The sequence below is a fragment of the Malaclemys terrapin genome, chromosome 13, assembly GCF_027887155.1.
Source record: "Malaclemys terrapin pileata isolate rMalTer1 chromosome 13, rMalTer1.hap1, whole genome shotgun sequence".
Lineage (NCBI taxonomy): Eukaryota > Metazoa > Chordata > Testudines > Emydidae > Malaclemys > Malaclemys terrapin.
Window position 1 is genome coordinate 38,428,037 of NC_071517.1, and position 14,930 is coordinate 38,442,966.

The window sequence follows — 14,930 nt, forward strand, 5'->3', positions numbered from 1 at the left end:
AGCCCAACAGGGACAGACGGCTCCACGGACAGTCCTCCTCCGACACCCCAACAGAGATTTCAAAAGGTCTCATACCTCTATTGTGGCACCATGAGGTTTGAAGGGGAACGATCTGCAGCAACTGCCGGTGCCTCTGCGGGCATTGCCATCCCGGATGAGCCCCCAGATTGTCGGAGAAAAACACAGTTCTTGCTTTTTGTTTGGGTACAGCCAAGTCAGATACTTTATTCTCTCTCTATCAATTGCATAGAGGGAGAGAGTGCACTAGGACACAGAGTCTCCCCCTCCTAGGCAGGTCTCTCAACAGGTAAACAATTACAGCAAGCATTTATACCTTTTGTTACAGACAATAATGAGCAACAGCTGCATTTTGTTTATACATAGGTCATTCTGATATCTTGTATTTCTCACTAATGTAGACTTTTAGTCTACATTCCATATTATCTACACAAGGTCGCAACAACTTCTCACACAGTTCTTTCCCACTCGCCTCTCACAATCCTCGCTTCTACAAATCTCGCGTTATTAGGGTTACAGTTAGCCTGACTCTTGCTAACAAACTGTCATGCATTGCAATTCCCTTCCTGTCAGTTCTTTCTCTGCTTCCACACCCAGAAGCATAGCACAAATTTGAAATATAGACATTATAGAGCCTATACTTATAACTTTAAATAAAAAAATGATAGATGCATACAGATAGCACAATCATAACCAGCAAATCATAACCTTGTCTTAGACACCTTATTTTACCCCCTTTATACAAGATTTGGTGCCACTACAGGACCTTGGTTGCAACAATGATCTATATGGTCCCAGTTTGTGTCAATAATGTCACACCCCCAGCCCTGCCCCTCCCAAACAATAGCCAGATTTCATGGAGGAGATCAGATTTCACATTCCTTGACCCGTTTTTTACAGTGGTGAATTTGGAAGGGCCCTGCTCATCACACTACAATCAAAGATTCTTTTCAATGTACAAAAAGCAAACAGCATGAGACCGCACCCTGACAAGAAATGCCTAATGACTGTGCCAAATTCAATCAGCCCATTTCTGACAAGAAGGAAATAAAACTATATTCCTCTCTGGTCTCTTTCCTGCACTAGAAGCCATGGCTGCTGCAAATCCAGCAAAAACTCTCCAGGATGAAGTGACCTGTCCCATCTGTCTGGAGTATTTTAAAGATCCGGTGTCTCTAGACTGTGATCACAGTTTCTGCCGAGCCTGCATCACCCAGTGCTGGGAGGGATTCGATACAGACGTCTCCTGCCCTCAGTGCAGAGAGATCTTTCCCCAGAGGAACCTCAGGCCAAACAGGCAGCTCAGGAATATTGTGGAAGCAGCTAGAGAACTCAGGTTGCAGACAGTGAAGGAACCAGAGAGACTGTGTGAGAAACACAAGGAGCCTCTAAAACTGTTCTGCAAAGAGGATGAAATCCCCATCTGCCTGGTGTGTGACAGATCCAAACAACACAGAGATCACACCGTCATTCCTGCAGAGGAAGCTGCTGAAGAATTCAAGGTAGGAAATGACCAACTGTTATTTTTATAGCCAGAACCTTGGGAAACTCACTTTCCCACAGCATTAGGGTTTCCCTGAGCCCCAGACAGTCACTCAATGAGCCTCCACTGGAGAGGAACGAGGGACTTCAGGCCGAAGTAGGTTTCCCAGCAACTGGGAATTCTCCGAAAGCTTGTGCAGGTGGAGAAGTGTGGCCCTAAATAAATATGCTAAGGCTAACATGCTGGAGTGTGGGGGGAGTGAGTAACCCGCACCCCACCCTCTCCTGCTCCCTATATGTGGAGTCCTGGGCAGTGAAGGACCCCCCTTCTCTGACCTTCCCAACTTCCACTACCTCCCAAAGCTATTAACACCATGTCCGTGCTGCTCCTGTCCTTGGGGCTGAGGGAGCAGAAGGATGTAGTTGGGGCTTTCCTCGTGGCCCACATCCCCTTCATTGTTTTCCTGCAGAGCTCCTCACCCAGACAGGAACCGCGGGAGCTGCGCTGAACCCTCCCTCATGAGACGTAGGAGGGGACTGGAGTGGAGCTCCCATCCTGCAGAGCCTAGCAAATTTGTCTGATGCAGGAAACAGAGACTGAGTTGGAGGGGGCAGCAGAGCAATGGGGCATGTAGCAGGGTCATTGCCTCCGAGTGCCCCCTCCTGGCCTGGGGCTCTGCCTCAGTTTCCCTCTGAGGTTTCCAGAAATAATCCACAAAGGTTTTTTGGGGCCAGTATAACCCGTGCTCTCTCAGCAGTGACTCGCAGGACTTCTAGTCTGGAGTTTGGCCTTATCACTACAAGGAAGCTGCAAGGCCTCCTCTGCCTTCTCCACAGGTCTCCTCCCTCTGGCTCTCCATAGGCCTCTGTTTTACCTACCCCAAGCCTGGTTGAATCACATTATCCCACCGGTCACTGCTCCCCATTTTCCCCACCTGGGGAGGAGAACTGGCTATATCACAGGTGGGACAGAGACCCCTCTCCCGTTATAGGGCCTGTGACCAGCATCATCCCTCTTCCATGTCTCCTGAGGGCATAGGAAGAGAGTCCCAGTCCTGAAAATTTCTGTTTGGAAATTTTGGCCGTAGATTTCAGTGCCCATAAAGTTTCAATGTTGACATTAATAACAATAATAATAATTCATAATCAATAGAATGTACTGATTTCTATTACAGTAGCATCTCTGTCCCCCATGAGGGATTAGGGCCCCGTTGTGCCAGGCACCGTACAGACAAGTCAGGCAAAGAGCTCACAGGCAGAGTCTAACGAAGACAATATGCAGCAGGTGGCTAAAGAAACAACCGGAGGTTGGAGTGAGGGACAAATGAAGAGCTTTGTGTTTGCATACACTTGCAATCGCGATACTTAGGTCATCATGGGTGGCCACCATTCCAGATTTCAAAGCTGTCCATTTTCTCTGGTGCAGACTTAGATGCTCGTACTTTTCTCTGGGGAATGGTTTAGGTGCTTGAGTGGCAGCAGGCACTAGGAGGCGTCTATGGCCCAATCTCCGATAGTCGGCGGGTATAATAGGCAAGGGGAGGAGCTAAGATGCTTAGGCCGTGGTGGCCTCGCCTATGATCCGCCTCTTCCTGTCCATGCTCTGCCCCTTCCCCGAGGCCCCCTCCACCCACCGCTGCCTGGTGAGTTGCTCGTCACCTCCACTCCACCCCTCTCTGTAGGTCCCCACCACTCGCTGTGCCCCTCTTCTCCCCAACTTCCTCCCCCTCGAACTCTTCCCACACACATACCGCTTGCCGTGTCCAAGTATGTGATGCCAGTTTCCTGTTGGTGTAAATCAATGGAGTAACCAGGTCAAACAACTTCAAAGAGTCTGAAAATAAAACACTCCCAGTGTCTATTAATATGACTCCACTTCCTTAATATCATAAACTGAGTTCTCCACTCATCAGTAGAGTGTTTGTTTGTGTTGGAAAAGCCTCCCCCGCCCCGCCCCACACACACTCCTAAAACTAAAAATAACACCACTCAAATCATTTTCTGTTTCTTCAGGAAAAGATTCAGGCCCATTTGCAGACTCTGAGGGAAGAGAGAGAAAAGCTGCTGGGATGTAAAGTGAGCAGAGAGAAGAGAAGCCAGGAATATCTGGTAGGTGCCTGCCATTATTAACCTGTATGTGTAAGGAGCCGGATGGAGGAGCATTCTGAATCAGAGCAATAAGGAGAGGCCGGGGCAATCTAGAGGCCCAATTCTGTTTTATCTCAATCAGTTGGGGGTAAAGCAGAAATCCGTTCAGTGGGGAATAATCACAAATAAATCAAAATTAGGTTTTTTTGCAGGAATTACTACTTAGGCTTACACCGTAAATGAGTGGTTTTCAACCTTTTTGCATTTGCAAATTTTGAATAGAGGTGCGGACTCCTTTGGAAACGGATTGTCTGTGTGTAGCTGAATTCTGTTCAATCAGTTTTCAGTCTAAGTCTTTTGCGGATCTCTTTGACGTTGTCTGGGTCTGCGGACCACAGGTTGAAAACCACGGCCATAAACTGCTGTGAACTATTATTCTTATCTACTGTATATTAACTACTGTTACTTTAATTAAACTCACTGCATAGGTAACAATTAACATGAATGAAATAACAGAATTTTGAATTAGAAAATCCAACCCATTAGAACAAACCCCCACTGTTACACGTTCACTCCTCATTTCACAGTTCTCTGCCTCAGTCAGCCCAGAGGTTGGAGGATGTTTAGTTATATCTTGATGAATCCTCCTGTGCGATCTTTGTTTACTGTTCTGAGTTCCAGTTTAAATAAAGCCACGTATTCCTGGGTGTGATGTGTTGGGTTCTATCCCTCCACCCCCTTCTGGTTTACAGTCCCTTTGTGCTCTGACAATTTCTCCATTCCTGTCATTCCCCTTGTCTGCCTGAGGGTGCTGTCCAGATATGTTGATTTTCTTATTGTCACTACAGCTCACATCCTCCTTATTTCTTAAGTCACTTTCTCTTTAGTTACAGTTTTTCTATTATTCCAGGTTATTTCCTTCACATGTCACTCTTGTGAATGATTGCTTTGTGGCCTTTGGGAATGTGGACTTTTGTCTGCTGCTTCATGATCCTGGGATACTTTGTGGTTTGCGTGTGAGTGTGTACACTTGTGCACACATCCATATAGAGGGCCCAAAAATTCTCTCCCTAGAAAAGGGCAACATGATCATCTGTGTATGTAGCTGTGAATATTCTGGGTCCTTTCCCTAAAAAGACACCGAGAGGAAAGCTGTACATATTGACCTTCATGGACAGGAATTCCTTTATATTGACAGGAATTCATAAAACGTTTCAAGCTCGACAAATCTGTATTTTTCCTGGAAAAAAAATTTAGTGCAGAAAATGTCACCCAGCTCTAGTCCTGTCTCCTGTGGCTTTCGATCTGTGTCTCCGAGGCCATCGGCAACGTACTGTCCTGTCAGACATGGGAACGTGGAAAGGTGTGAGAAAATCCTCTCTAGTAACCACAGGATATTGTTCATGTCAGATGATTTAGAATTTGCAAAGAAATTCTCCCTCCTGCACACTTAGCGCACTGTGAAAGGACCCCAGGCTCCAGCCATGTCTCTGACCAGCCCTTTCCCTATTTTTGTTTACAGAGAAAGACACAAACCGAGAGGCAGAAGATTGTGTCTGAATTTCAGCAACTGCAGCACTTCCTGGAGGAACAAGAGCGACTCCTGCTGGCCCAGCTGGAGAAGCTGGATGAGGAGATTGAGGAAATAGAGAATGAGGGGGGGGAGGGATAGCTCAGTGGTTTGAGCATTGGCCTGCTAAACCCAGGGTTGTGAGTTCAATCCTTGAGGGGGCCACTTGGGGATGTGGGGCAAAATCAGTACTTGGTCCTGCTAGTGAAGGCAGGGGGCTGGACTTGATGACCTTTCAAGGTCCCTTCCAGTTCTAGGAGATGGGATATCTCCATTATTATTATTTATTATTATTATTTAAAATGCCACTAAACTCTCCAAGCAGATTTCCTGTCTCAGTGAGCTGATCAGTGAGATGGAGGGGAAGTGTCAGAAGCCAGCGAGTGAATTCCTGCAGGTGAGACTGAGTGAGAAACATCCAGGATCCCCACACAGGGACAGGACAGCTGCTAAATTATAAGCACTGGGTTCCAGCAGTCAGAGATCCCAGTGTAACTCAGCATGTGCGTTCCTGACATGTGAATTACTATTGTACATTGCAGAGTGACAGACACAGAGATATTAGAGATGGAAAAGCCCCATAAGCTCAGCGAACACGTGGCCCTGGAGCCAGGGCAGAGCCTCTTTCCCCCATATTTGCAAAAGCCCTTCTTGGGAATGTTAAGTGTGTGTCAGGTGGGACTGAAATACTCTCTCTCTCTCTCTCTCTCTCTCTCTCTCTCTTCTAGGATGTCAGAAGCACCCTGAGCAGGTACGTGGCTCTCTCTCACTCCCCCTCACACTTCACAATGCTGGGAAGAAGATTGGAGATGATGTTAGCATCACATCCCCCCAGGGCTCTACAGCAAAATGTGTGGGGAATGTCACATGTTGGATACAAATCTCTCCAATAAACTTAATCCTGAGGTTTTCACCCTTCTACAGAAGACTCTGGAATTTCCCATACAGTGGGGAAGACTGACGTCAAGTATTGTCCAGAGATGTCACACCCCTGGGGGCTGACTTCCTCAGGATTGTGGGGATGGAATATGGGCCTGTCACTGCTGGGTCCCTGGTTACCATTCAGCCCAGGACAGCAGTGGTCAAGAGTCTTTCCTACCTGAGGACTGTTTGGAGCCCTGTGTGGAATGAACTGGGGAGGGGAGAGTTGATGTCTTAGTCTAATACCTAGTGGTCAGATTTCTACAGCACTTCACATGGGAACCTCCTGTCCCTCAGAGCATGGAGGCCAAGGAGTGAATTGGCCAGAGAGCCTCAATTCCCCTTTTATCCCCAGAGCAGATCTCTCCAGGCCAGAATTGAAAAATATTAATGGGACTTTTGAGGGGAAGGTTTCACTGCCATGGGCTGTGCTGCACCTGTTCTGAGGCTGGGAGAAGTAGAGGAATTCTAACTCCAAGCCCATTAGAGCAGCATCTCACTAGCAAGAACTTATAATGAGTCACTAAATGAAATATAACCATGTGACATTGTTTCTGTCCAGGTGTGAGAAAGGGAAGTTCCAGCAGCCAGTGGAGATTTCTCCTAAACAGGATAAGAGACTCAGTGATTTCTCCCAGAAAACTGTTGCTCTAATGGAGACTCTGAGGAAGTTCAAAGGTACCTAGAAGGGATCTAGGAGGGGAAATTGGGATGAGCCTTTGAGACTGTTGGAGGAGAATGGCTCTGGCCAATTGGTTCATAATTAGATTATGCTTCTCTTTAATTGTTGGGTGAGAATGCCACACACTTGGAGTCCAAGTCACTCAGGTTCATTAATTGAAACCTTTGTTTGTACCAAAAGCGTGCCTTGCAATTGGAATTACTATGAAAGTAAGAAATGACAGACATATTGAAAGACATACTGGCCAGTTGCCTTCTTCTGGGACATAGGTGTGTCATGGTGGATTTCTCCTATGAAGCTCTCATTACACTTATAATGTCTGACATATTATACACATCCAACTAATATATTTAAGGGTTTTTTCCAATCCTCTTTGAGTTTTATGACTATTAAGTATATTATGTGGCTCATACAATACACATGCATGAACTTTTTAATTTTCAGGGCTTTTGCTGTCCAAGCAATTTCCATGTTATTATTCTCTTTTCTGATTTGCTAATTACCACCGATTATGCATAGGTCACTTTGACCCTTGTCTCCGCCTGGGGGTTTTCGGACTTTGCTAACTGCTCCTTGGCACTACATTTTGGGTGCCTGGTGTCTTTAAGCACATTGTGTGGTCAAAACATCTCTTTGTCCCACAGAGCAACTTATGAACACATCACTTAATAAGAAGGTCATTACCCTTATGTCAAGCTAACTGCTAACCAGGCCAAAGTCAGTCAGTATAATGCACAATCTCAGTCTGACCCTTGTACCAATTCTCAATACTGACATAATAACTAGTGGAAAGCAGACAAATGGAGCAGATGTAGCAGGGACCAGGTGTCAGGATGTTTCCCATTGATTCATGATTTACCTAAGGTCACAATATTAAGGCCCATATTTAGTAAAAATGGCCTAATTTGGGGCACCTCAGTTTCTCTCTCCCAACTCGAGAACTGCAGGGCAGGTGCTCCAGAGCTGTGCAGCCTCCACAGCTGCAGGTGGTGTCAGTGGAGCTGCAGGTGCCCAACCCCTCTGAGAAGCAGGGCCCAGGTGCCTACAGGATGGGATTGTAAATTAAAGGCCACTTGTTAAAGCTGGACCCAGTCTATCACTGTGCTCTGGTCCCGTACTGCAGCTAGTCTGGGCACATGGGATGTGGGGAAGAAGAAAGCGCCTCCCCTACGGAGACGGATTTCTCCAGCACAGAAGCCTCTTCTGCCTCCTCCACAGCAGGTGCAGGCACAAGGTAGGTTCCTGAGAGGGCTGGGAATGGGGTGGGGGGAGGGGTGAGGGCGGGTGGAAGAGGGAGGGGGTGGATGAGCGTCAGAGGGACGTGGGCAATGTCAAGCTGGGCCTCTGACACTCTGCACACTGGGCAAGACACACGGGGCCCATTGTCATCGGGATGTAACTCTGGCTGCTTCAGAACTTCCTCAGCCTGTGCCAAGGTCTGCACTGGCCCCTGCAGCCACTGAATAGCAGAGTCACAAATGGCCCCTCCCCTCTCTCCTTTTGCCGGTACAGGGGTGAATCTGGCCCATTCAGCCAACCTTCCCCTGCCTCAATGTCCACATGAATAAAATGATTTTATTGTTATTCCTATTTCTGCCTAGGGAGGACGAAGTCTCCGTCATCCTGCTCTCTGTAGAGACTATAGGCAAACAGACCCAACAGCTCACAATCAGAGCCAGGATTTAGCAAACTCTGAAAATCCTGTTAGTGTCAAAGGGACCCAAGTGGGTAAAGTTACTTTTATGCCAATGTCTTGCATGATCTGGGTCTAGATTACAACAAAATGCAGTAAATGAATGGGAGAAACCAAGTGGAGTCTGAAGAATGGGAGGGGATGATGAGGAAAAATTAAATCTCTGTATGTTCTGGGATGGTTGTGAGGCTTCCATTTCTGTGAGATGCCTGAATGAGAGAGAAAAGATAAAGTTTCAGATTAGTTTATATTAAATACCTGAGTTTGTCTCTGTGCCTCTCGGTCTGTTTCTCTGTCATAACTGAAACACAGTTCTAGGAGTTCAGAGTGGGAATGTTGCTATAAATATGAAAGCCTGAAATCCCATCTCTTTTCTCCTTTCCCCTTCTAGACACTCTGCCGTCTGCACTGGAGACAAGAAGAGGGGAACCTGTAGGAGCACACAGACAGGGTGAGATTCCAGAGAAAAGATCTTCATGAGATTGTAGCTAAAGTTACCAACCAAATCGACAGCGACCATGACACACAGAGCCCTAAAAATGAACACATTGAACAGTGAGGAGACCCTAAGCTAAAGTCACAGAAACAATCCTGACATTAACATTGGTGCTGAGTTCATGCCCATGCTGATGAACAAAAACAGTCTCCCTGAACTGCATCCAAACACCCTTAACTCTGACCCTGGGGTTTTCCTAGACATTGACAGGACTTTTAATATTATATTGAGAGGAATGAGTAGAGAGCTCTCTCCCCCGAGGACTGACACATCCCTCTCCTATATCCTGGCCGAGGGGGTTTCCCCCATAGGCGTCGACTCGTGGGTGCTCGGGGGCTGAAGCTCCCACAGGAAAAAAAGAGTTAGTGCTCAGCACTCACCAGCGGCCACTCCTCCCACTCTCCTCTAGCACCTCCCACCCGCCTGTGGCTCTTCCAATGAGCTCTTCCCCCTCCCTCCCAGCGCCTCTCGCCCGCTGCAATCAGCTGTTAAACAGTGTGCAGGAGGCGCTGCAGGGAGGGGACTGAGCTAGGGCGGGGCATTCTCGGGGGGGGGTGCAGAATGGGATGAGATGGGGTGGAGCGGGGGTGGGAAGAGGTGGGGCAGAGGTGTGAGGCCTTCGGGGAAGGGGTGGAATCGGGGCGGGGTCTCGGGCGGAGTGGAGGGTCAAGCACCCACCCCGGAAAATTACAAAGTCGGCCTCTCTGGTCTCCCCCATCACTCTTCTCCAACATCCTACTTTTCCTTTGGGCAGGGCTGGGCTCTCCCATTGGAGCTTCTCACTCTTTCATGGATTGGGGAGACGCTCTCCCTCTGATGCTGCCCCTTCCCTTCTCTCTGGGCTGTGGATGGGGTTACCCCACCCAATGCCACCTCCTACTTTCTGGTCTTAAGTGGCTCTTCCCCAATGCTGCACCTTCCTCTCTGTTCCTTGATCTGGGAGTGGAGGCTGCATTAGGGGAGGGAGGTCGCCTCTGCGTTTTAAAGCTGGTACCTGCCTCCTCTGCTCCAGCCTCACTAAAAGCTTCTGACACCTTCCCGGCTGTCTCTCTGATGCTGGGAATGGAGCAGCCCCAGCAGGGGGAGTTGGGAGCTGAAGTCTCAGCAAGCAAATGAAAAACTAATGTAGTGAGTCCCATTCTAAAGACTGAGGAGCTGCAGTGACATCTCTGCTCAGTCTCAGGTGCCCAGGACAGAGGCAGCTCCCTGGGATCCAGGACTGTCCCAGCCAGGACACGGCTGCTGGGGAGTGTGAGAAATGGTCCCAGCCTTCCCCAGGGCTGAGCTCTGCCCCTAATGCTCTGATTCTCTCTCTCCCCAGCGAATGTGACTCTGGATCCAGACACGGCTCATCCCCAACTCGTCCTGTCTGAAGATCAGAAAAGTGTGAGACTGGGAGACACACGGCAGCGACTGCCCAACAATCCTGAGAGATTTGACGCTGTGCGCTATGTGCTGGCCTGTGAGGGATTCACCTCGGGGAGACATTGCTGGGAGGTGGAGGTGGGGGATGGGCGATTCTGGGCTGTGGGGGTGGCCAGAGAGTCTGTGAGGAGGAAGGGAGAGATCAGCCGTAGCCCTGAGGAGGGGATCTGGGCTGTGGAGCGGTGGCTGGGTCAGTTCCTGGCTCTCACCTCCCCTGTGACCCCCCTGCCCCTGAGTCGGGCCCCCAGCAGGATCCGGGTTTGTCTGGACTGTGACTGGGGGCAGGTGACATTTATCGATGCTGGTGACAACGCCCCGATCTTCACTTTCCCGCTGGGCTCTGTCTCTGGGGTGAGAATCCGACCCTGGCTCTGGGTGGGGGGATCCCGGCTCAGACTGTGTCCCTGAGATACCGGGAGTGGGTGGGGGGGAATATCCCACAGACCCTTAAATCAGCCTCTCTAGCCTTTGTGACGTTGTTGACATGAACTGGGACCATATAGATCATTGGTTCAACCAAGGTCCTGTAGTGGTACCAAATCCTGTATAAAGTGGGTAAAATAAGGTGTCTAAGACAAGGTTATAGTTTGCTGGTTATGATTATGCTCTCTGTATATTTTGTATTTAAATTTTGTATTTAAAGTTATAAGTGTTGGCTCTATATTGTCTGTATTTCAAACTTGTGCTATGCCTCTGGGTGACACCCCAGACAAGTTGGCATCAGGTCTCCCTAGCCTGCTTGATGGCCCATTAAGGACCATCAGCTATACAATTGACCCACTGAGAGAAGGCAGATACACCTTGTGATTCAGCAAGGCATGCAGGGACATACCTATGGACAAAACCAACAAGGAGTCTGGTGGTACCTTAAAGACTAACAGATTTATTTGGGCATAAGCTTTCGTGGGTAAAAACCTCACTTCTTCGGATGCATAGAGTGAAAGTTACAGATGCAGGCATTATATACTGACACATGGAGAGCAGGGAGTTACTTCGCAAGTGGAGAACCAGTGTTGACAGGGCCAATTCAATCAGGGTGGATGTAGTCCACTCCCAATAATAGATGAGGAGTACTTGTGGCACCTTAGAGACTAATAAATTTATTAGAGCATAAGCTTTCGTGGACTGCAGCCCACTTCTTCGGATGTTAGTCTCTAAGGTGCCACAAGTACTCCTGTTCTTTTTGCAGATACAGACTAACACGGCTGCTACTCTGAAACCAATAATAGATGAGGAGGTGTCAATTCCAGGAGAGGAAAAGCTGCTTCTGTAGTGAGCCAGCCACTCCCAGTCCCTATTCAAACCCAGATTAATGGTGTTAAATTTGCAAATGAATTTTAGTTCTGCTGTTTCTCTTTGAAGTCTGTTCCTGAAGTTTTGTTCAATAATAGTGACTTTTAAATCTGTTACCATTCCTGATGTCCGATTTGTGTCCATTCATTCTTTTGCGGAAACACCAACCCAGGAACCAATCCCTGTAGCAAACCTTGTTGCCTACTCTGTCCCCATATCTACTGTGGCGACACCATCAGAGGACCCAACCACATCAGCCACACCATCAAGGGCTCATTCACCTGCACATCTACTAATGTTATATATGCCATCATGTGCCAGCAAGGCCCCTCTGCCATGTACATTGGCCAAACCGGACAGTCCCTCCGCAAAAGAATGAATGGACACAAATCGGACATCAGGAATGGTAACATACAAAAGCCAGTAAGTGAACACTTCAATCTCCCTGGTCATTCCATTACAGATTTAAAAGTCACTATTATTGCTGTGAAAAGTGGTATTTGTATGTTTGTTAATATCACTTTTCCCAGCAAGTCCTGGCAAGTTAAGACCTGGATGGATGGATGGGTGGGTGGGGGGTGAAGCAGCGGGGGCCAGGGAGGATGGATGGATGGGTGGGGGGTGAGGCATCAGAGGCCGGGGCGATGGAGGTGGGGCCCCGCTACTGTCAGCACATGGTCAGAGGTGTGGGTCGGAGCCTAGGGTTGGAGGTCGGTGCCCTGGGCCAGCACCAACTGCTGTGTGACTGGAGCTGGGGGCTGGCACCCAGGGTTGGCGTTTGGGGTCCGCGCCTGCTGCCTTACAGCTGGGGCTAGGAGTGAGTGTCCTGGGCCAGCATTCACCGGAGCCAGGGGTTGGTGCCCGCTGCTGCATTACTGGGGCTGGGGATCTGCACCTGGGGCTGGGGATCGGTGCCTATGGCCAGCACCTACCGGAACCCAGGATCAACATCTAGGAGCCGTGCCCGGGGTCAGCGGCCAGGGCTGGGGGTTGGAGCGCGTGGCCGGCAGTTGGCTGCCGCCAGGGTTTGGGTCTGGCACTTGGGGTCTGTGCCTGCTGCCGCATGGCCAGGGCTAGGGGTTGGCATCCAGAGTCTGCACCCGTTGGAGCCCAAGGCCAGAACTGGGGATTTGCACCCAGGGCCGGCAGCCGCTGGAGCTCAGGGTCGGCAACTGGGGCCGGCACTTTGGGTCAGTGACTAGGGCTGGGGGTCGGAGCACACGGACGAGGTCATCACCTGGGGCCAGCGGCCGCTGGCGGGATTGGGGGTCGGCACCACGCAGCCAGAGCCAGGGATCGGAGCCTGCTGCCGCATGGCCAGGGATTGGAGCCTGAAGCCCCATGGCTGCAGTCCTAGTCTGCAGCAAGGCTCCCTAACTCCCCACCGCCCCCCCCACTAAGTCCCCCCATCCCCTCCCCAAGGTAGAGAAGTCACCTAGCTCCTTCAGCGCTGTGCCCCACCTGTCTCCGGAGATGTGCAGAGTGGCACATTCAGGAGCATCAGGGAGGGAGGAAGAGAGGCCGATGCTTTTGCCCTCCCTCATCACCGCCCAGGAAGCTGTCGTGGCAGCAGGAAACCCCCTTGGTGGCCGCATTTGAGAAACGGTGAGTTAGGCCATGTCTACACTGGCACTTTCATCATTATAACTTTTGTCACTCAGGGGTGTAAAAAAACACTCCCTTGAATGACGAAAGTTATAACGACAAAAAGAGCTGGTGTGGACAGCGCTACATCGGCGAGAGCCACGCTGCCGGTGACGATGCTACCGCCCCTCGTTAGAGGTGGTTTTATTTTGTTGCCAGAAGAGCTCTCTCCTGGCAATATAGAGCGGCTACACAGCGCACCTCACCACACAGCCGCGCCATTGTAAGGTGCGCAGTGTAGACATAGTCTTAGGGAGACTCGGAAATAAACAGCTGGAGAAGCAGTGCTAGAGAAAACAATGGGTAAAACAGGGTGAAATGAAAGGAAAGGGAAAGAGAGAGGGAGATGGAGCTGGAGATGTATAAAATGTTTCTGAAAGTGAGACTGTAACATTAATTCCACCCCATAGTTCATGGACAGTGTTTCCACTTTAGTGCCTTTCAGACCAACACTTCTTCCAATTTGTGGATGTTTTTATCATGTGTTCTGGTGATGAAAGTTTCCTCTCTGCTCCTTTTAAGCCTGACATTTACTTAAGGTCAATGAAACATATAAAACATTCTTCTTGTCTATTTCCCTTTAATTTCCCAGCTGTGATTTTTGAAGGCACACATGGGATATTTCCCCCCTAAATTGCCTGTGTCAATCCAGCACCAGTGGGGATATCTGTGTACGTGACTAGGATGGTAGCCTGGACCCTACTGTAGTACGTTGCTCTCCAGCCTGCACCTTGGGCCATGTGCTTCATATAAACATGTACCTCAGGGATTGTCCAGCTGTGCTCGGGAGAGAGCTACTTGGGTCACTTTACTTCTCACCTTCCAAACCTGCCCGTGTGTGACACCAGCCATCAAACTGTGTGACAGATGTTTGCAATCTGGAATACCTGGATTTTATGGCACATCGCCCGACAATCAACAGATTATAATGGCTTTAATTACTGTGATAATCAAATAAACTATTAAAAATGAAAACTAAAATATATATCAAATGGAACCACTCAATCCCCACTCCCACAGCAGCAGGGTTTATAATATGGTCTCCCCAGTCAGGGTCGGCTTTAGGGAAAATGGCACACTGGTGAGCTTGCATTTAGTGTCCCTCCCACATTGCCCCTGGTGCCCTCTTGTGCTCCCCACTCTCCCTTCCCCCCAAGCTGTGCACTGTGCCCCCTTCACCCCATCCATGCACTCCCCTCCTGTGCCCCTAATCCCTGCATTTTCTTCACTCCTACTCCCTGTACCTGCCTCCTGAGCCCCACCTCTTCCCCCAGCCGTGGCAGTGCTGTGATGTGGGCAGTATAGTCACGCTTTATCGCTGGGGAGAACTCTCCTGGCGATGAAAAATAACCACCCTGAACGAGGGCTGGTAGCTTTATTGCCGGGAACGTGGCTCCCAGTGATAACGTGCTGTCTATACTGGAGCTTTTCAGCGCTAAAACTTTTGTCACTCAGGGAGATGTTTTTTCACACCTCAAACGACTAAAGTTTTAGCGCTGAAAGTGGCAGTGGAGACACAGCCTGAGTGGAGAGAAGCGAAGCCAGGAATACCTGATAAGTGCCCATCATAATTAACCTCGTTTGTAAGGAGCCCGATGGAGGGGTGTTGTGAATCAGA

The 14,930-nt window shown here is 49.3% G+C and overlaps 1 protein-coding gene across 1 annotated transcript in view; it reads left to right on the forward strand.

Moving 5' to 3' along the window:
* The first annotated feature begins 1,077 nt into the window (after window positions 1-1,077).
* The window catches only part of LOC128847366 (uncharacterized), a 32,079-nt gene continuing 18,226 nt past the window's right edge, over window positions 1,078-14,930 (forward strand). Inside the window, exons 1-12 of the mRNA XM_054046755.1 lie at window positions 1,078-1,520; window positions 3,514-3,609; window positions 5,111-5,243; window positions 5,458-5,555; window positions 5,887-5,909; window positions 6,642-6,757; window positions 7,889-7,995; window positions 8,363-8,489; window positions 8,846-8,905; window positions 10,272-10,773; window positions 13,223-13,273; window positions 13,364-13,422. Coding sequence (XP_053902730.1) covers window positions 1,110-1,520; window positions 3,514-3,609; window positions 5,111-5,243; window positions 5,458-5,555; window positions 5,887-5,909; window positions 6,642-6,757; window positions 7,889-7,995; window positions 8,363-8,489; window positions 8,846-8,905; window positions 10,272-10,773; window positions 13,223-13,273; window positions 13,364-13,422 — 1,783 coding nt within the window. The 5' untranslated portion in view covers window positions 1,078-1,109. The remainder of the gene's footprint in view (window positions 1,521-3,513; window positions 3,610-5,110; window positions 5,244-5,457; window positions 5,556-5,886; window positions 5,910-6,641; window positions 6,758-7,888; window positions 7,996-8,362; window positions 8,490-8,845; window positions 8,906-10,271; window positions 10,774-13,222; window positions 13,274-13,363; window positions 13,423-14,930) is intronic.